At 39.6% G+C, this 23,099-nt stretch overlaps 1 protein-coding gene across 1 annotated transcript; it reads right to left on the bottom strand.

Annotated features, from left to right (window-relative positions):
* Positions 1 to 1,744: 1,744 nt before the first annotated feature.
* On the bottom strand, positions 1,745 to 23,063 carry AKIRIN2 (akirin 2). The gene is made up of 5 exons (XM_077812805.1): positions 22,442 to 23,063; positions 7,519 to 7,662; positions 6,687 to 6,836; positions 2,772 to 2,843; positions 1,745 to 2,436 (listed from the first exon to the last, which is right to left on the bottom strand). Exons 1-5 carry the CDS (start codon positions 22,644 to 22,646, stop codon positions 2,426 to 2,428), a joined length of 582 nt encoding a protein of 193 aa, XP_077668931.1. The 5' UTR covers positions 22,647 to 23,063; the 3' UTR covers positions 1,745 to 2,425.
* Between the last annotated feature and the right edge of the window lie 36 nt (positions 23,064 to 23,099).

Here is a 23,099-nt window from a genome sequence, read left to right on the forward strand (position 1 = left end):
GTTTAAACACGACCACCTATGCTATTAATTGTATTAAAAAAACCACCCTGAATTTGGCTAAGGTTACCTAGAGCCTTTCAGGTATCTATCATCAACATTTTCTTATCCATCTGGTTCATGCTAAGTTTTTAAACTGGCATTAAGCAAGCTACACTTAGAATACATACGAGGCTGTAGTGGTGGTGTACTTGAGATGGAGAGACTGTGGGTCAGCCTAAGCATAGCTATAGTGGGGTGATGGCACATGTTATTTACATTAACTATCCTCCCCCTCATGCTTACCATAAAAGGGAAGATCAACCAGTCAGTGGTTCTCTTAGCCCCATTCTACAATGCCCAATCACCATAGCATATTAAGAAATTTGTACTAAACAGTGCACTTATCGCTATAATTCACTCAATGTGGACACCACCTAGCTAATCATTTAGGAGGAGGGATGTCCTGAAAAACAATGCAGGAGACAAAATATACTAGGACACTGGCGTTTAGCTAAGGTTCCACCCTGCTGCAGCAGTGCTCTTCCCCACATCCACAGCTCAACAGCAGAAAAGTGCCCTAAAGTAGTCAGAATGAAGGAGAAAGGTTAAGCAGACACATTAGAGATGTCAGTTCATATTCCCCGCTTTGGATTTTGAAAGGAATGGGTCTAAGTATTTTTCCCTGTACCTCAAGAAGGAAAAGGGCCAGAGTATAACAGAGGATCTAGAGGAGTTTGCTTCCTTGTCTACTATACTCGTCTTCCAACCCTCAACAGTCCAAGCACAGTGAGTAGAAGAGTAAATTGTGTGCAGCCCACAGAGAATATCAGGGTTAGAAGGGACCTCAGGAGGTCATCTAGTCCAACCCCCTGCTCAAAGCAGGACCAATCCAACTAAATCATCCCAGCCAGGGCTTTATCAAGCCTGACCTTAAAAACCTCTAAGGAAGGAGATTCCACCACCTCCCTAGGTAACCCATTCCAGTGCTTCACCACCCTCCAGGTGAAAAAGTTTTTCCTAATATCCAATCTAAACCTCCCCCACTGCAACTTGAAACCATTACTTCTCTTCTGTCACAGAAATTCAGAATACAAATAGAGCTATTTGCATATCTTTGGTGCTAGTGAAGTCACTAGTCCAGTAAATGAGCGTTCATGAGGGACTGAAGAGAAGAGAAAGGCTTTCCAAAAATGGATGTTGTAAAGATCAGTTAGAGCCAGTTTGCCAAACAGGAGGAATTAGCTCACATCCCAACATCTGAAACTTTAACACTGCAGTTCAACTTTAAATACCAAAATAAGACAAAATAAACCTTTTCCCAACACAATAGTGGGCGTGGGATGTCAAGATCTAACATGCATATAGACACATCTGGTTACTGCAGCTTAATCAAAAGCTATGTTTTAAACAGCTTATATTCCCAGAGCAAAAAAATAGCCAAGTCTGTCTTATAAACACATTTCTTTGATATCACTGAAATCTGGGGGTTAGAAAAGAACAGATGCTGAGTACATTACTAATATCAAATCAGATGTTTGTGGTCAGTTACATAAAAAACATGCTTCCACATGAAGCAGCTCATCCAAATGTAACAGAGGCATGATCTCTTATCTCTGCAGAATGACTCAATATTTCAGTCTATTTCACTCTCCTAAATTAAACTCTCACCTACCCCAGTTGCTAGTAAATAACATTTTCATTGAAATATGGATAAATTTTATTCCGACAGAGCAGCACTGCCACCTGTATATTAAAAGCCAAGAGATTAGAAGTAAATGTTTTATTCTTCCAACTAAATTCCAGTACTACAAGGGCAGTAAAACAATGATACACTGGAAAATTGCAGCAATAAACATTTGTTAAAGACTGATAGAATAAATAAAAACTACAAAAATGAGAAATCATATAAACCCATTCTTAACCCCCCAAAAAGTCATGGAATACAGAAATGCCCTCCTTTACTATTTCACAGGCAGTACTGTGGGCTAGTTGCTTAAAATTGTCCTGGGGTTACATTCTAATTTAACTGTGATTACAGTTTTGTTGTAGTGCACAGTTACGAAAACCACACTAACTTCAGTCAGAAGTGTCATTCTACATTTTTATTTACACAACCAGTGAAGGGCAAGTTCTAGAACACCAGCTTTAATCCTTTACTTTTTCAAACTTATTAACATAAGAAGCCAAATCGTAATGAGACAGCAAATGAGGCCACTGGTATTATTACAGGTAGCAAAGGTCCACATCCAGGTGGTGCTGACATCAGGGAGCACTCCAAAACCAGTTGCTGCGTAAGAGTGGTTGCCACTGACAAAAGCTTGAAATAACCTGTGTTCACGGGGGTGGGGGAAAAGGGGGAAAATATGGCATTGCTGCAAGTCTTTTACTGGGACAGCTTGCAACAATTAGGGTGTATAGGGCAGCCCACGTATGCAGAAAACATGATTCATGAAACATCTGAAAAAAGGAAAAAAAGAAAAGGTTACTAACAAGGTAACTGAATCCAAATTGAATATAAATCAGTTAAGACAATAGCAAAAATCACTTAAAAACAAAAAGCCCCAATGGTTTACAGGAGGCAAAGCTATTTGATGCACATATATGATATATTATACAGCACGTTTTCACTTCACCCTAAATTCTCCATAGCATTATGAACTAAAGCTTTCAACTCAGTGCTTTTCAGTTAAAATCTAGACCAAAAAAACAGTGGTACTACTGGCCATTTTAATTACTGAACCATCAAGAGATGTAATGTTCCTGTTTGATGTTAAAGATGCTGAGATACTCACAACTAGCAGGCTGTTCTCCATATCGTCGCATGATCTGATCATGCGTGAACTTCACAAATGCGTCGTATTGTTCTGCAAACAGTAACATTAGAAGTGAGTGTACCAAATTTTTAACTTAGCATGAAAAAAAAGGTCAAGGCTTACTTTTTATGCCATGCAAGCTATATCAATTAAACAAACGTTGACAGTCTGTAAGGGGCAAGTATGGATTATTCAATACAGCCATCTCATCTCTGCCCCCTAAAAAAAATCCACCCCATTAAACCATGTTAGCAATCAATTGGATTTCACTTGACAAGCGAACTACAGCACAGAATAAGACAACAGAGGAATTTGGCAAAGGAATATGCTGCACTTAGAGAGAGGATCTCAAAGCACTTCAAACACACTTAAATTCTCACATTATCCCTAAAGGTCATATTATGCCAATTTTACAGATGCATAATGAAGGCCCAGAGTGGTTAACTGAGCAATGTCTGTGAGTGGCAGGGCTGGAAGTAGAACTCAACTTCCGCCCTCTAACCACTGAACAGAGTTACAAAAAGGCAGAATTTAAACGTCTGGGAAATGACAGCACAGAAGTATAGAAAAGATTTATTACAATCAAGAAATTGTCACTGACTGCCAAAATGTTGAACAAGCAAGAAACAGGTAACTATGGGATAAAAAGCTAAGTGAAAAATATTTGCTTTATTTCAACAGCAAAAATAGTCACAATAGGGAACAGGTGACTGCGGGTTTAGTAAAATCAGCTATTGAGTAATCTCCTCAAACTAAATACTAAGATCAAGATGATGCTATAAAGAATATTCAGTTCACTCTGAACTCAAAATTAGTCCTTTCCAGAAGGAATCTCTATACATCACATACATAACACATTTTTTCATATTCTCTTCAGTTTCTAATATTGCACCCATCAACATGGTATTAACTTTTAGAATTAGGAAGTTAAAGAAGATCTATCAGATGCAGCTCCTCTCCATTCCCCTTCCTCCCTTGTGGAAAACCGCATGTGAGGTGTGTTGGGTTATTACTTTTAAGTGCTCTGCACTGTTCTTAGAAGAGGCAAGGTTAAAGAAAGCAATCTTCAACCAAAAATGTAGCAGTAGTTCTTGGGTTTCCACAGAAGAGTCCCAGTCTGAGGGTCCCCCCCATGAAAGTCCCATCCTCCTGCAGGGATGAGCAAAGTAAACAGTGAATCAGTAATCAGCAAGCAGTGCAAAAGAACTCCTAAGTGTGGATGGTTTTGATGATCTGTGTGCCTTCAAAACTTTGACTGGAACTGGTCCAGTAAACAAGGCAGCCAGTTTTTTAAAAGGTATTCCCTCTCCCCTCAAGCATCATCTCTAACTTACTGGAATTCAGATTCAGCCAACTCTTCCTCAGCCACATGAGGACATTAGCCAAAATACTGGGATAACACAACAGGTATGTCTACACTGCAATTAGACACCTGTGGCTGGCCCATGCAAGCTGACTCAGGTTCACACAGCTCAGGCAAAGGGGCTGTTTAACTGCGGTATAGGCACTGGGGCACTCCAGGACCCTCCCACCTTGCAGGTTCCATGCTCCAGGCTGAGCATCTACACCATAATTAAGCAGCCCTTTCATCAGAACCCAGGTTTTTAATTGCAGTGTAGACATACCCAATGTGAGCCAATCGGTTGCCCAGAAACAGTATCCAAGACCAGCAGCAACTCAATTTTAGAATCTTTAGAAAAACAATATATTAAAAACCAGATGGCCACCTTGTAAGTTCTCTTTGTGAATTTAAATTTGGCTCAGTACAGCACTGGTTTGCATACTATTATCTAGTATGCTCAAAGTACGGGTCTCCAAATGAAACAGAAATCCATGATCACTTATCCTTCTCATCAAACTGTATGTCACAGGAAAGGGACAAATCCCCAGCTGGCTCTTTAAAATTAGTTTTAATGAGGGCTTGCAGCATAACATTAGAACTCTGGGTTTTTCCAGGTTGCCTTAAAAGTAGGTAATCACCACAACTACAAAGGAATGAGAAATACCATGGTGCTAGGTAAGAATACAGCAGGCGATATCAATATATGCCAGTACCCTGTGACTTGAACCTAACTAACCTTCTCAGACCTGAAAAAGCTTTTATATAGGGAACTCCAGAGTAACTTCCACAGGGAATAGAAGAGGAATAATGTTTTAGCCAGAGCCCTACTGAGGCTAGTATCTCTAATGATTCTAAGCCCAAGTGAATGCTGATTAAGGTTCCAGGTAGTGGAGATAAGGAAGAACAAAGGAACATCACTGAATCAGGTTCACTATTTAGAAGATTAAATTGTTTGAGACACATCCATACACAATGAAAGATGGGAAAAAAAGGAGCTCTCCGGTAAACTATAAAGAAACCCTAATAGTTGCAGAAGCAAGAAGAGACTCTGAACTTTGAAAAGTACCAAGTGGTGAACAAGTCGGCTTAGGGGGAGAAAGCCATTTGGTTAAGATCTGCTAGAGAATTTCCAGGACTAGATTTCTACTGATTTATCCTTTCATGCTGACTAGCTATCATCTTGGAAAGGATGTGTGTATTGGAAGGGGATACAACCACTGTGGTGGTAAAACACAACTTAACTGGTCTCTTGCCGAGGGACTTGCTCTGGATTTTAATTTGGCACTCTCTCCTCAAAAGTTCCCGTATATTACAGAACATCTGTCATTGCTCCATATATGAATGAGGTAATATGATCCTATAGCATTTCTAACCCTCTTTTTGGTAACCTCTGCCCTAAGAGCACACTAATCACCACATGAGCTCCTCTCCCCAAGAGATTAGTCTCCAGTGAAACTCTGACTGAGGGAGTGTCTAACTAGAGATTTTTCAGGAAGTACTGGTCATGCAGACAACCTCCTAGGTTGGAAACCTGTAGTTATCCAGAACATGAATGTGTAAACATTCCTGGTCTTCAACTGAGCTTTTATAATCATACCATAGTAGAGAACACTTAAGAAGGAATGCACCTGATGATCCTGAGGGAAAGACTCTAAAATTATACATAGGTACTACAGCAATGTGAAGCCATCTACCTAACACAGGTATTCAGGAATACCGGGGCTGCTTAAAAGTGAATATGGTAGAAAAACTACTATTTACATGTGTATTTTTACACTGCTTTGAGCCTAAGGACATTCAGATCTAAGATGGACCTGTGGGATGCCCAGCCACAAGTAAGGCCAAAATTCCTCGCTTCCACTAATTGAACTAAGTCAGTGAGCCAGCAATCCAGCACGAAGAGCAAGGAGTGAATGCAACTGCCCACAATGAAGAAGGTTTCAGGAGCAGGGGAAACAGGCAATCCACTGTGTAGTAAAGAAGAAAGTAACAATGCCACTGATTGGAAAAGCACCTGAATAGTAGCCAAACACTGCTGGTTGTCTGGGATCAATCAGGGTTGGTAAATGGGAAACTTCCTGTGCTAAAGGTATCTGCCCCATATACTGTCCCCTCTACATCAAATGCAAAACTCCTGTAAAAAATTAAGGAAAAAGCCCTTCCCAAGGGAAAAAAAAACTTTGCAAATGGCTCTTAGGAAAGCCAAATAGGAAGCCATTTTCTCTGTGTAGACATAAAATAGGGAGGAGATGGTCAGCTCAAATATGCCAGCAAGAGAAAGTTCTATTTGAAATAAAAACTTTTCTTCCACCAATTGATGGTGTAGAAATACCCATAGAGCTATAACTTCCGTACATAGCAGCACAGAAGATGGGCCAGATAGTCTACAACAGACACTATGTTATCACTTCTGCTATGTCCAGAGATGGAAACTTAAATTTTCCACTTGGGCATCTCATTTCTTAACCGGATAGAACATTAAAGTTACAAAAATTACTGAGGCTGCCAATATATTAATCAATTTTTTCAAGTTACATTTAATTCAAACACACCTGCAAGTTTTGTGGTCAAAATTTCTTCATACTCTTCACGGATTTTCTCTTCACGTTCTTTCAGCAAACGTTCACAGATCATTCCAACTTGTCTGAGAGTAAACAGGGGCTGTTCTTTTTTCAATGGTGATGATGCTGCAGATGAAGTACCTATGATTAAATATTTACACATAAGTAACTCAAAGTCAACATTCAACATCTTCCAGCTTTCTACATCATCTCTATTACATTAAATGTGTTCTCCAAACAAAAACATTTGGCAAAATCTTGCTTTAATTTTTGGATACTTCCAAATTTTATTGATACTGGAAACGTTTTATACCATCACTTAAAGGAAGTAATCTAAAATTATGCTCTCAGTTCAGCATGCTGTAAGGATAACAAAAGCCTCAAAAAATGTTAAATAGTGTTTACTACATACAAAAATGTCTATTATAGAAAAGAAAAGACATGTCATACAGAAACATGTCCTCATTAAGGATCCTAAGCATTCATTGTGAGTAAAGTTACATCGGTTTTTAAAGTATCAGCTGATCTTTCTGTAAAGACATCTGCTGCTCAATGGTTTACAAAAAGTTTGTTTGCAGAATGATTTACTGGGAATGAGCTAACAAAACCTTCAAGGAGTTATCTATTTTAATTCTTTTAATCAAAGCTGGAATTTGCCACGACATTAATGCTTGCAATGAATGTAACTCCACCAACAGTAAGGATATGGCTCGAGCAAGAGTCGGTTCACAGGGAATGTGAGAACTTGAGGAAAGTTATCTATGCACATGGAGTCATGAGGTGTGTATATATAGCAAAGTTATACAGAGTTGTGGCTAGATACCTGGCAAAGCTGGTCCAGTAAGGAGAAATGCATGTGGCTGTGCATCAGTAGAACAACAAGGATCTGTCTGCTGGAAGCTATTTTCTAAATGTCTCCTCTTCTGCATGCGTTTGTACTCCTGTTTTATGTTGTACAGAATTTGTTCTAAAACAAAAGTTAAAACAAAAGTTAACTTAGTAATGACTACTTTACAGTATCCCTCAATTTTATTTCCATTTCAGATATCAAGCATCCGGGATAATTAACTGACACCAATAACAGTTCCTAAAGTGATGTGTAAGTCTGCAAGCCATTAAAGGGGCCATTTTATCAATTATATTCATGTGTAAAATGCAACTATAAATAAAGAATCTGACATTTAAAGAAGTCCACTCCATAATATTCATGATAAAAAACTGAAGATACAAGTGACAAGTTACACTGGTCTGAGGTACAAGACCAACCTCAAAAGCCCTCTGAGGGTGAATAATTAGTGACAGTTTTACGGTCACGAACTATCTTGGTTAGAAGTAAATGACAGACACCTTTGGAAACCTGGGAGTTTCAACCTTCCAGTTCTAATAGCACTATCCACCTTCTGTTGACCTATTTGATTTTAATGCAGTTCCTTCTGATTACTATCTTGCTTCCCTTTGACCCCACCCTTATATCTCATCTTAATTAAGGGCTGATATCTACACACCTCCATAATTAGAAACCAATAATTTAAAAGCAGATACTCCAAGCTTCCAGATAGTGTGAAATATTGATTTTTAATTTTTTCCAGAGTTGCTGATAACATGTTGCAACTTAAGGGGAAGAAAACGAGAGTAATCAGAATAATAGGATTGTATAGAGGGACTATTATTTTGACATCTGCCAGGACTACAATCGATTAGGCAAATCAGTACAAAAACTTTCAGGATCAGCAGCTTTCTAAACCATGGGCCAGACAAGTAATATTTCATGGATCAATTTTTGCTCTCTTTTGAAGAACAACAACAACATGGAGTTCAAAATTTGTATAATTTGGTAATATTTAAGTAACTTGAATAATCTAATCTCAATAATTTAAAATATAGCATCTAAATGATCATCATTCCAGGTGTTGTTAACCACTGGTATATATGCTCTTCTAAACTTAATAAATGAATATGCAAATGAGATACATATTGAAATGTCACAATTATACCAAATGAATTTTTAAGGGGCTATGTATAAAACCTCCCCACAATTTAAAGTAATATTAATTGTTAATTCCCATTACCCCACGGTACTGCTATACAATAAGAAAATAGAAATTCTTACATGTTTTACACAAGTTTTATTTCAAAATCTGGCATCTAATAATTTCTAGAAACATGTTCAAAGTGTAACCTAAACATCCCTTCCCTTACCCCCGTCCCCCCAAGTCATTCCTATGTTGCCTTCTCTACAACAGTTACCTCTAGCAACTTTCATAGCTTTTGCTCACATAAGCATCAGCACATGAATTACACAACATAATACAAAGAACTACATACATTGGCCCCCCATCCCCAGTTTCACAAAACACATAAAAAAAACTTCAAAGGCAATTAGAAGAAAAAATTCGACAGGCTTTCTGCTCTTTAAAGAAGGCCTCCAGATGCTTACAGACACCCCTCTCCCACTGAAGGCATTTTTCAGATTTCTGCAGGTCAAACCACGGTTTGGAAAAACCTACTGCTCACAGCAAAAACAACACTTCCCAGGATGATCATTAGCTTCTGAAGACTCTAGACTTTCATTTTACAAAATTAAGTTTCTAGTCCTTAGGGCAAAGATAACTTTCCAAATGTCAGCTAAACAGAAAGTAATGGCACGCTGCCTCCCTCCCTGAATCCACAGACAACTTTAGTCAGTACATTCCTGCTGCTCCTTTGTTTTTTGCTAAACTGCAACATGGTTCTGCTATACAGAATCCTGTAGGCAACACTGTGTCTAAGCATCTCATAATGGATTAATTTAACACTACTGTCAAATAGGTAAACTGACGTAGAGGCTTAAGTGACTTGCCCAAAATCAAATAAGTCTGTGGCAGAGCCAGTAGTAGGAAACAGATCTTCTGATTCCTGGCCCAGAGGTTTAACCACAGAACTATCCTTCCTCTCGTATTTCTCTCTCTGCCTTTCAGCAGTCAGAGGAGTTTGGAGGCTTCAAATATCAGATACCTCCTAGCGACAGGTTACAAAAAACAGATCACTTGGGCAGGGGCAGTGTCAGACCCCTCCTAGGTATCCTTGCACCTTCAGCAAGCGGGCTTCTCGTTTGGATTATACACCATGGTCTATCATCGCATAGAATATTAAAAAGCTGTAGTGAAGCCAGAAAGGAAGGCAGTATAATGAAAGCAAGGGACATAGTAAGTTAGGCTTTCTAATCCATTTGTAAAAGCATACGTATGCACAATGCGTTACAATGAAATACAGCAGAGGCTCTCAAATTGTGGTCCAGGAAGCACTTGCTGGCCACCATGGTGCTGAGGCCACATTTCCAGCTGCTAAGTTACATTTAGAGTTAAATACTTTCCTCAATATTATTTTTCCATACAACCAAGTGCTGCCGTAGCTACAGAGATGTTATGCGATTGTGAAATGGAGGACAACCGGTTCTGTGTTAAAGTGTGTTCCACACTATGAAAAATATGTATTGTAGTAGTTCTCAACTGTCTTAGGGCTTGTCTACATGAACAGACTGTGACAAGCTGGGGTGTGAATCTAGCCTGCCGCAGTCTTACTATCCATGTGCACCTATTTCAAAGGCTAGATCAAAGCGCATTAACTATTAATATGCATCCACGAAGTCCATGTGCACAGTTAGACCGAGCAGGCTAGTGGAGGGTAGATTCCCTCCCCAGCTTACCACAGTCCAGGGGTTCATGTAGACAAGCCCCGACAGCTTACATTTCAAGCGTGTGGCACCACCGCATCTATGTTGCACTCTGGCTAGTCCGGGTCAAGTACATTTTTTAAGATCTGGGTTCACCTACTCTACAAACATCAATTAAACTTCAAACATGACAAAACCACAACAGAAGCCTTTTTCTGCAGTTCTGCAAAAAATACTAAATGTACACAAACTCTCAACTGCAACTGAGAGTATAAGGGGAATTCCCCTGGCTTAATTAAAAAAAACGAACGATTTCTGAAGCCATCTCAACCAAAACAGTTTAACTTCTTCCTGCCTACCACTAGAGTACCAAACAAAAAACCCACAAGCTTTTATCAATAACCCCTGCAAAGGAATAGAACCAAAAAATCCCACTGAGACTCAAGGCACCGGACAAAAACCTTAAAAGCAGAACTACAATAATTGGGATAAAAAAAGCTAAACTACTCCAAGTCCCTAAACCATTACATAGCAAAACATACAATAAGCATGTATGGAGTGAACAATCAAAACCAGCACATTTTCTCCTTTACTGTCCAGGATACAAGGAACTCAAGGAAGATACTTTCTTACTCTTATCAGAAATGATAGTATTTCAATTACTTTTTGTCATGGAATGGTTATGTGAACTCTAGGAAGACTGAGGGCAGATAGCAGGTTGGACCGATTTTAATCAAAGCAATTTAAAGCACTGATTTTAATCATAATTTAAATCAGCAAGCAGGAAACGCGGATTTAAATCACGGGTCTGAGTCTTGTTTTACAACACTGCTTTTTATTTTCCTAAAGAAAGGTCGATTCTCATGGGTTGGTAACTATTAAAATATGTTGATTTACAACTAAATACAGCCTTTGCACTAAATTTTGTGCTTTGTCGCTAACCAAGCAGATATACTGTATCTATAGATACTTAAACAATTATATAGCTTAACTCACATTTTATTCACATTCTGAATTTTTACATTTTTATGTTAGAAAATGGGGAATGTTCCATTTCATTTATTAGATTAATTTTTACTTATGATTTTATGAAGCCCTATTTAGATGGAAATTTAAATTCAATTAAAAATGCACATAAACAGCAATTTAAAATTGTTTTTATTAGCTCAATAAAACTATCTTCCATGTGCTAGAAAGGAAAAAACTAATAATTTAGTTCGAAGTTAACTAAACTTGGAACTAACCTAATTATTAAACAAAAGAAGTATCTAATTAGGGAACTGAACTTACTATTTTGGTCACCACATCCTTCAAGCTTTTACTACCAGCAGATTTCATTCTCTCATATCTAGTTTTTATTCACAGACTGGAACAATAAACCAGCTTTTCTGCTTTTTCAACTCAGTTTCTCCATTTTTAATAAACTAAACTAGTTGAATAAACTGAAAATACTCTTTGCACCTGCAGAAGAGGCTATTTTTGTTAAAAACTGGTTTAGCTGCACCACAACCATCTCTTGTTCCAGATGCTTAGTTGAGCTAGAGAGAAAAAATGACTATATAAACCTGGTGATTAGGCAATTCACGCAGGAAGGGGGAACCTGAACCCTGGTCTCCCACAGCCCCATGGGTAGAGCACTCCCCTGGGATTCAGAATATAAAGGGGCACCACCGCTTCCTCCTCCATTAGTTTCATAGTTCCTTTGCTTTAGATGAAAAAACACTTTAAAATGCCTCAAAGCAAAAGAAAGTATTTCATTCAAAACTTTTGTCAGGGTTTTTTGTTTTGGTAAGAAAACAGAAAAAATTCTTGTGTATATCCTAAAAGGATTTTTTTAAAAAAGGTTTTGGTTCAACCAGCAAACTATAAAATTGATTATTTGCACAGCTCTAAGTGTAGGTGCTGAAGTTTAAGCCACAACTCATATGGTATCTTATTTTATTTGTACTAAAACTGCTATAGGCCAAAAACAAAATACTGAAAATGAAAGCCCATATCCCATAAACACGTAAACAGATTCATAACATGAACAGTCCCACTGACTTCAAATCATGTGAATCATGGGCCTTGTGCTTATAATTTAGCATGCGTTTGCAGCATTAAGGACTAGCTAAAATAGTTTTTAATTAAAAACTTCTTGACTGCACAAAATCTGTCACTTCAAACAAAACCGCTTTGGTGTTAACAGTGAAAAGTTATTTAAACTTCCAATACGTCAAAGTCAGTGACCTCTTTATACCTAGGCCAAAAATTTCAAAAACAGTAGCCTAAAGTCAGCTCCTAAACACAGTTATCTAACTGCACTCCCGGATGGAGGAGCCTGGTCAAAAACATGTCAGATTTCTTGATCTGTGGAAGTTCAATATATAGAAAGGTGGTGTTAGTTGCAAATAAAGCAGGGGCTATTTACTTTATCAATTCTGTGGTTGAATTTGTTAGTCTCGCAATAATGATGTTAATGAGGCCACGGGCATGTCTTTCTAGCACTGATGAGCATTTTAAGTGTGAAACTTCTTAGAAGGGGGGCGGGGGGGAACAGGGAACTGAAATTCTAACTATCAGCAAAAAGAAAAGGAGTACTTGTGGCACCTTAGAGACTAACCAATTTATCGGAGCATAAGCTTTCGTGAGCTACACCTCACTTCAATATGCTCAAATAAATTGGTTAGTCTCTCAGGTGCCACAAGTACTCCTTTTCTTTTTGCAAATACAGACTAACACGGCTGCTACTCTGAAATCTAACTATCAGGTAACTAAAGAAACCAGTACAAATAAGCTACTTTAAAAGTCTATAAAATGGGAAGAAAGTGAGGAATGAACAATGCTTCTATTAAAAATCTGATCTGAATGTTAAAAATCTAGTTTAAATAAAAAAAGTTTTAAAAAAAATCATGGTCTTTAATCTACCCAGATATACTTTGTCTCAACTAAGACTAGAAAAAATGGTCACACTGAAGTCATGAAACTTGACCTTTTTCGTGGTGAAGATGAGGCTGGAGGTGCAGCAATTGCACACACACAAAAAAAGTCAAATTAAGTAATTTTGTATTTTAGCTACCTTCAATTCAATTTGGCAGTTGGAAGAAGCAATGTCATATGATCACACAGCTCTGCGGACCATCGAGTGCTCTGCAGACCACAGTTTGAGAACCTTTCGTTTACACAATTATCTGGAAAAAGTGCTGATAGTAAATTTACTTCAAAACGTTTGTGAAACTTGAATGTACTGCTTTATAGAAGGTCGCAACATTAAAATAATTACAAATGTGGATCTTTGTACCCAAAGAAAAAGCATGTCACCGGCAGCAACAGTTAAGCCTCTGCATTACATGCCCCGATCAATTTTAGAAATCGGGTTGCAGGTTGGGATGAATGATGATTTGGGGAATGCTACTGCCAGTGTAACTGACTGAAAGGGGGGGGGAAGAGAGAAAGGGAGATCAAAGAGCCACCACTTCTAAGGAGGAGTGAAGGTTATTCATCTTTACAATTCCTGGACACAGTAACAACAGAAAGCATACAAGTCTACATTTACACAAAAAATTACTGCACTTAAACTCAGACAAAAAATGTAGGGCTTCCCTCATCCCCTAGTTTAAATACAGAAATAGTCAGCTTTCTGTCTTCATCTTCCTGCTTATCAGTAGGAAAACAAACAGCATCCATTAAGTTGAGTGGGTCCAGAGACAAAAGGAAAGCTTAACCGATGTTTTACACCCTCCCAATCCCCTATGTTTCCTGACCTAGGCTATTAGCCAGCCTTCTGGTCCCTTATGCTCCAAGTTACAAGTTCATTTGCTACATATAACCCTCCTATTACTGAAGCAAGCATCAACTAGGTACTTCTAAGTGTCATCTCTACATGCTCTGCCAATGCTGCCATATGACTCGTCATGCTAATAGAGTGCTAGATTGAATAACCATTTCCAAACAATTGTTGGATAGTTCATACTTTCCTTAATGCATGATTAAGGATCGTCAAAAGTTTGTTTTTTTAATTTAGAGTTCGTCAGTCACTCACCCCACCCTGGCCAATAATTATCTAGAAATTATTTAAAATTGCAACTGCATTTCACTTTTAAGAAATAAGGCAAAAAAATTTGGGAAGGAAGGAACATTATTCCCATTATGAAGTCTAGAGTTACTGTCAGGTTTCTGCTTTTTATATTAGCACTCTCAGAAATCTTGGTTCCTGGCTTCTGTCGTTGAGCTGAAGGACACTTTAGCAGAATAAATAGGATGGTGATTCAGTAGGTTGAAATCGAAGTGGCAGCTTTCCCAGCCCTGAAATGGAACCTGAAGCTCAGGTTTCAGTTTGTGATGTCACCTTCCAATTTCTTTAGAACCAAACCAAAGAATCCCTCAGAACTAGGGCTTGGCAAGCTGGTCAAATAATGTAACTGACCACCCATTATTTGAGCAAGAATACTCTAATGTAGCCGATGGCCTACCTTTTTGATTGCATCATGGTGCCATCTGTTAGCAAGCCTACTTAAATGCCTCGATCACTCACTTTACTATATGCTAATGCTACATGTTGGGAAAAAGTGAACTAACTGAAACCTGAAGTGAACTAATTAAAAACTTCTTGATTTACAAATATGAAAGCTGCTGGGGCTTTGCTGATAAGGAGTATCCAAACCACCTTCTGGATGTGCTGCCCTATGATGCTATTTTTCATTGGTCATGTTGAAGATTGACAACTTTCTCATCACATGTCAAAAATGAAAAGCACTGTCAAATTTTTCAAAAATAGAAGTATCAGCAGACATTTTTCAGTGCCACGTAGTAGAGCAGTCACTTTCATCCATGACTGGGTAATCCTTGTCTTATTTGATGGGCACCTTCTCTTAAATGTCTCAAAGATCTTAAAATATGCTAGATGACATGAGTTGCTGTTGAAAAAGCCTAATGGAGATCATAACATCTTACTCTTTTGTTATGGTTCTAATAAATTAATGCTTTAAAATATGACAATTTTTAACATTATTTGACCAACCATTTTTGCACCAGTCAAATGCTCAACCATATGCAGAACCTAACCAAACCTGAGATTTTCACGAAGGAGACAAACAGAAACCTACCATGATGTTATCTATATCTATAGATCATAAAGGAGTAAGAAAGGAATCAGCTCCTTTTTAAATAAACTTTTGTACTGTTCATTAATTCCTAGTTACTATGATCTCACTTATTTACAGCTTTTTCACTAGCCAAGGCCTGTCCACCTTGTTCATACGCCTTTCATTTGGTGCCACCACACCTCTGATTCCGGGATCACCAGCCAAGTATACTTCCACGAGCTGTTACCCCAGTTCACCATCAAGGAAAATGCCTTGGGAGAGCAGCGGGATATCAATTGAGGCCCCAATGCTCTTCATTTAGTAACAGATCTCACTCCAGAATCTGCCAACCCAACCAAGATATCTTGAAAAAAAAATTAATGAAGATATGTATTTTAGAGAGATCCAGACATTTAGCATTCTCTTGCTTTGGTCATGCTCAGTCACTTCAATGTCTTTTTTTGTTTGGGGGCAGAAAAATATCTGTTGGTTTTTGACACTGAAAATATTATTTGTCTTAAAGGGCTGTGTAATATTTATCGATGGCACCATAATCAACATGTTTTTGACATTCACAGCCAGTGCCCATATTTACAGGACCACCAGCAGAACCTCTCAAAAGACCCAGTGGTGCAGAACTGGCACCCTCATGAGATCCAATTATCCAGGACCACAAATTAATGAAGGTTCTGCTCCACGTCTGGCATTCACGTTAGCATTAGTGTGTTTTGCAATAATGTGACATTTCAGAAAATGCCAGATCCCTGGGTCAGGGACTTAAGGAATAAAAAATAATAGAACAGACAATGTGAAATATGCCAGACAACTGGCATTTCAGTATTTTTCTACAATCATCATAAATTTATTGTCAAACTGGAAGCTAAAAATGCAGGATAAATTCAACATTTAGGTCACATTTGAAGATCAGCCTATTAATCACTTTATACACCTAATAAGACTCAAAAATCACCTCTCAAGATGAGGTAAACATTTAACAAGTTCATATACAGCCAGTGTATTTTAATTCAGGGAAAAAAGTTCTATGATACTGGGGTATTTTGAAAACCCTGGCATGTTGCCATGATAATACAAGGACAAACTGTCCTGCGAAGGAGTGTGTGCACAAGATAATTTTTCTATTTAAATTCTGTTTACTGCTAGTAACAACATGGTATATCTCCTCTTAAGGCCTTCAAGACTTACTTGTCTTGGTTCTCAAACTTGTGCTTGGCCACTGCCTGCTAGGTTTCAGACAGAAGGAGCAGGTTTCCTGAGACGGTAACTCACAGGTCAAAGGAGAAAGATAGCTCAAGGGTAGATTCAACACAGTTATTCTCTCTAAGTATGGCAATTTCTTTTTCTTGCATAATTTAAGACTATAATTGGGTTTAGATATTAGATGTAAAAATTTCCTGTGAAAGATTAAAACATATTGAATGGCAAAATCCTCAACTAACCTCTGTTCATGAATAAATATTCAATGATACCTCAAGGGAAAAACTATTTACAGCCAATTTTCCTTTACCATATTTGCCCACAGTCACTAGGGATATTTGCATGAAAACAGAAGTCTGCATCTCTTAAGAATTCATCTGTCCTTGCTTGTTTTCCACTTTTTCAATATCTTTAAAAGGGAAGGTGAGAAGAAGGTTAAATCCCATTTTAGAATAATTTAGTACTCATGAAGGATGAGAACAGGTACACAGCATGGTCAAAAGCTATACAGTATTCTTCAAAATCATCAACCAATGTGCCTCAATCCTGAACTAGAGTTAGAGAAGATGATCCATTTTTTTACACCTGTTCAATTAGTGGCCTCTATGCCAAGGATAGCAATAAAGGTGAACTTAGAGATTTTGGGTTTGTGATGTGGATATGTGCTCACTGAAAAAGCAGACTTCTGATGGTATCTGGGAAGTTGAACTAGTTTAATTAGTTTCATTCACTACTAATCTCTGCCTGGATTTGAACCAGTGACATCTGAAATGAAAGGCCTTGTATTCCCAATAGCTATCCATCCCCTATAATCTTTGGTTTGTAACATCAATTACTTACTAGGGACATGCTCATGAGAATGATTACTTCAGATGGAAAATAAACTGCAAATGTAGATGAACTCAAAGATCTTGTTCGTGTGTTTTTAATAGAGATTTTTCAGGCTAATTCTAAACACGTTTTTCATGATTTTGTAAGGTATTAGCTGCTATTTAACCTTTGAGACTAAGCCATTTTCAAGGACGCATGCCCCTGAAATATGAGTTTGTTTAAAGGTACAATATGCAATCTGGAGCAGAGATGCAGAGAAGCCATCTGAAGTTACTATCGGTGTTAAGGAGATTTAAAACAGCTAGTGACGAGATCTGCACTGTATTTTTATTTCTTTGGACGGTTTCCCACCCGACCCACTTTCAATCAACCTAAAAGCTTCAGTTTCAGAAGAGCCTGTAGCCAGTACAGCATAGTCTGCCTTTTAATTATAAGCACAATGCTGGAATTATCAATTAGTAAAATATTACTACTATTTTTGCCCTGAATATGTTCCTCTCCTCAGCAAAAGCAATTGAAGATAAACCTGTCTTGACATCTTAATGAGGAAAAATACATCATTCCTCCCACCACTTCCACCACCTACATTTATCAGCTTGATAAAAAGATCACAGTAGCTTTAAGATTTCACAGGGGAAAGTTTTAAGGTACAGCAAGTTATCACAGGACACCTAAGCTTAAAGTCATGCCAAGGCCAGAAATGAATTTGAACTTGGTGGACTCATTCTAGTCCCTATGTGCCCAGAACACAAAACCACCAAAAAACCCTGGCACAACTGGCTGCCTCTTTGAGAAACCTGGGCCTCACTATTAAAAAAAGGAGACACTCAAGACACTACCATTTATGCTTTATTTTCAGAATAACTGAAATCACTCACTACATTGTAGTTAAATGCCCACCCGCCAATCTGTTTTTGAGGTACCATAATAAAGCATGTATTCTAATCCACGTTGCACGGGGAAATCCTCCAGATACAAGAAAGTGAGCACCTCTGATGATTTTGGTTTAATCCTAGCCCTTCAAATAAATATAAATTATAATAAAAAGTGCTCTGTCCTTCTAGTCAGTCTGTCTCTCCCTCTCCTCTATATATACATACACACAAAATATTCTTACCTAATCAAATCTTAGCTAGAACATACGTAAAAGGAATTTCAGGCAAGTAAGAGTACAAAGACTAATCTACTCAAAAAAAAGGGGGGGGGGTGGAGGGGGGAGATCTTACTAACATTAAGATAGTGCCACTCTTTTCCTACCAGGCTCGTTGTATGTAAATAGCATTGTCTGCACACTGCAAATAGTGGATGTAAGTAAACCCTGATTTAAAAGTTTAAGATAGATAATTCCTTACAGATGCAAAACACTTTATGCTATGGAATGGAAGAATGATTCAAAATAGTCATAACAGTACTAGATACAAGATCTATAGGAGGCATAGATGAGAAACCACAAAAACACAATTCAGCTGTCAAATCCACTGAGAAACTAAAAGCGACTTAACAGCTGTCCAAATAACCACAAAATATTAAAACATTCCTATTGGATATAAATTTCATCCTAAAGTCATCCCTCTCCCAAATAGCCATATCATTTATTTGCCTATAAGCATTTTATACTTAATTTAAGACAGCTGGTGTCTCATCTGGCTAGCATACAATGTGTGTTCCTGCAGACACTATTGCCATTCAAGTTGCATTTTGTTTCCAGATAACACATTTGTTTCTGAAAAGAGCAATCAAGTGTTGAAATACTGAGGTGCACAGACATAAACTGGAGTTAAACAGCACCAGGACTGACAGGTCAAAGAAAGAACAATGTATTTGTTGTATGAAGTACCATCTTGATTTAAACAGCAGCATCACGTTGTTTTACATACACAATTTAGGTCTCAAATTACTAGAAATCTGTTCATTAAACAAAATTTAACACAAATTCTGGCTGCAAGCATTGAAAACCTAAACACTAGGGCATTGCACTTGAGAAACAGTGAGTGAAATTAACTAAACTCTACCTATTGTGAGTATATTTCACTGTCCATAAGTGCAAAAATTAATTGAGTAGTGAAAGTTTGGGTTAAATTTGAAATGTTTTTTAAAAAATATTCTCTGCTATATACCTACAGGCACTATGGCTCTTTACAGGGCGCCTTTAAAAGGGAAGGCTCTCATTTTTAAATAATGTATTAGCAAGACCAGGATAATAATACACTTAGAAATGTTACTTATAACTATGTTTAGTGAAAAGCATAAAATTAGGCGGAACTTCAATATTCTCAGTAAACACTAAAGAGACATGGCAAAGCAAATGCTCCTATTATTACAACATTATTATAGCAATCTTATGTCAGAGCACACCCATGTGTGAGCATGCATAACTCCCAATTAAATTGAGCAAGGTTGTTGTTCAAGACCATTCAGTAACACAAACATTTTTATTGATTTGTGCCTTATCTTTTATTACATTATAATTCAAAGCCACCATAATTACTCCGATAATTAGAACCAACTACACCATATCAAAAAAATCACAATTTAGAACCTAATAGTGGAAAACACAGTTTAAAGACTACTATAATACTTATTTCTGCTGGGAAAGTAAAAATCAATTATGATGAAATTTTAATGCTTGAATTATTATTCAACATTTTATCATTACTATTCAGACAGCTGGATGAGATTAGAGACATTGCCAAACTGACAATTGTTGACAGCAAATGTCTCTTAAATTTTATTTTGAAGATTAAGTTTAAAAACTGGTGTATGGATTCAAAGACCCATAAATAAAAGCTGATGCTGAATCTGGATCAGCTGTACAGAATCACTTAGATTTTGGCATTTTCCCTCCAATAACTAGTGTATTATAATAATCTTTCCTACCTGAACAATTTCTTTAATTTGTTCATTTAAGATACATTTACTGGATTATTATATATATTCTTGACATTATAAATTCTTTGAATTTAAGTTTTTTCAAAGGAAAAATTAGGTAGGGACCCCAGACAGGCCAACTATATATGCTCAACATTATCAACCAATAATAAATCTTAGTCTCAAGGCCCTAGAAAGACCATTTAGCATTAAGATAGGAAATGATTTTAACTACCGCCCATGCCTTGAAATTGTATCAATACTCCTCCTCCCTTGAGCAAGATGTATTACTATTACAGTGCAGTGGCCTGACCAGCTTTTTTTTAAACCTCATTTACATTAATTATTCATAGCATGGATCCTTCCATTTCCCTAAGAAATTATCTAACTGAAATCTTAGTATTTAAACAGTAACCCATATTTTGAAAAGATAAGCAAACTAAGCCTGTTCTTAAAGATTACATATGTACAGACATTTAAATGTCTTATTGCAGTATTATCCTTTACAAAGCTGCCTGGTGATCCATTCAAAACCCTTTAAACATTTTTATTACAAAAAAAATCAAATATTAAGTCATCATCACTAAATTTAAGAAACTACCATTTTATACTTATATCATGATTCCTTAAACTTGATCTTTTTTCGTGTTTGACTAAAGCCTGTAGAACCAGAAGTGTTTAGTCAGGGCCTGCTGTCTATCGAGTTAAGCAAGCTACAGTAAGATTAGAACTGTCCTAGTAACAAAGAACTTAAAATACACACTTAAAACTACAGTTTAGCACCGGAAACATAAGAATCCAGCAATTCTTATCAAAAGGGGTAACAAATTTAACAAAGGACCTGAGTTAGTGACAATTTAGGAAAGGCTTTTTCTGCACACAAAGGAGAGATTTACACCTCAGCAGCACCACAAAAAACTCATGACTGAATGCATGGATGACAAACGTTGTGAAGTGCGTTACTGGAAGCTGTAGGCTACACTGACACAGAAGCCAGGACTCTGCACACTCAGCCAAAATTCATTTTCTCCTGGGTTCGTTTGTGAAATTGATCAAGTTGTTTTTTAAAATTGAAACAATTGCACAAACATGCCTAGAGCTAAGTCTTAGGGCCACCAGTTGAATCTTCTCTTACTTGTGAAGAACATGCAAGGGTTTCTTTCCTCCAACATCTCTGTGACGAGCGAGACTCGCTAATTACATTTTATTTGCCCCGAAGGCAACTTACGCATTTAAAGCCAATCGCTTTCATCACCTGGTTTTTCCATGAAACTTTAAAGACACCACAGACGGTCATTTCGGACCGTGCCACACACTAGGCGACTGGAAAAGGCATTTTCCCTTTGTTGTATTCGCTTTCGCCCCTACCCAAGTGGCGTTTTGTGGGTGATTGATGACAGGACATACCCCCTCCCCCTCCAATATCTGAACAGCAGGAGAGGAGGTGCCGCCGCCCGCCTCACTGAGGCACCACCACTCGCTCCCGGCGCTAATGGCTGCAACAAATCGATCGGGGGACCAGAGAGAGGGGCCTCGAGCCCAGGCACCTTTCCCGGGTGCGATCGCGCCGCCCCCACGCCCCTACGTACATGCTCACCCCCCTCCGCCCCCAGGATTTCCGCAGTTTGACTCGCCCCTGCGGCTCCCCAGCCGCCCAACGAAACCCTCCACGCCCGCCCCAGCGCAAAGAAACCCGCCCCCACCCCGGCGCCCCCTGGCTAGAAAGAGTCTCTTCCCATCCCCCAGCCAGCCCGGCCCCGACCTGTCGCCTCAGCCCGCACCTCCCCCACCCCCCGGCCGGCATCGGCCCAGCCCTCCCCCTCCGCTGCCAACGGCCATTTCTATTGTGTCGCCTCCGTGGCGATGCCAGGCAGAGCCGGAATCTCCCCGCCTGTGCCGCTGCCATTCCCGCAGCCCGAGAGAAAATGGCTGGAGGAGACTCGAGACCCACCCCGCTGCCCTCCTCCCCTACCCAGAGCCGGGCTCTCCCCCCCCCGGCCCTGCGCACTCCCCAGGAGGGCCGACAGCGCCCCCCCCCCCCCCCCCAGTCAGGACCCGCTTCCCTGCCCCACCCAAACGCCCCCCCCCACCACCACCACGGGGCCCCCGGCACCCACCTGTGGTGAGGCGGGAGGACACCTCCCCGAAGGGCGAGGGCTCCATGCGCAGGTATTTCTGCGGCGAGGCGGCGGCGAAGGAGGAGGCGGCGGCGGCCGAGGAGGCCGGGGCTGACAATGGCGCACATCGCCTCCGCTTCGGGGAGGCCGGGCTCAGCAGAGGGTCGAAATCCAGAGTCCTTTTCAATGTGGCGCCGCAAGCCATGGCCGGGGGGGAGCGGGCCGGGGGCTGCGGAGACCCGGGGAGAGCGGGCTAAGGGGGCTCGGTGCGAGGGGAGGGGGGAGACGGCAGCAGCCGGCCCAGCCCAGAGGCGCCTTCCCCACCGTCTGGGGTGGATGGGAGGGGGAGCTGCGTCAGGGCCTCCGCCTCCTCCCTATCGCCCTCTCCAGGGAGCGGCTCCGGCCCCCCCGGCGGCGCCTTCGCCGACGGATTCGCTCTCCGCCCGCCCCGCCCTCGCGAATTCCGCCCCCGGCCGTTCCCGGGACGGTTGCTGGGACGGTAGGTGCGGAGCTGGGCTCGGCTCGCCGGTCAGGGGCCGCCGATGAAAAGCGATGGCAGCGGCAGCGGCGGCACTTCCCTCTGTGACTCTCCCACACCAGCAATATGGCGTCAATAACAACGCCGCTGATTCAAAAACCAGCCCTCTTCACTGCGCCT

Source organism: Eretmochelys imbricata, chromosome 3 (assembly GCF_965152235.1).
Source record: "Eretmochelys imbricata isolate rEreImb1 chromosome 3, rEreImb1.hap1, whole genome shotgun sequence".
Taxonomy (NCBI): domain Eukaryota; kingdom Metazoa; phylum Chordata; order Testudines; family Cheloniidae; genus Eretmochelys; species Eretmochelys imbricata.

Coding starts and splice junctions, on each gene's coding strand:
- AKIRIN2 (XM_077812805.1), bottom strand. CDS start 22,646: ATGGCTTGCGGCGCCACATTGAAAAGGACTCTGGATTTCGACCCTCTG. Junction 6,837..7,518: donor TACTGGACCAGCTTTGCCAG/GTATCTAGCCAC, acceptor ATTTAATCATAG/GTACTTCATCTGCAGCATCA. Junction 2,844..6,686: donor TTTGACCACAAAACTTGCAG/GTGTGTTTGAAT, acceptor TACTGTTTGCAG/AACAATACGACGCATTTGTG.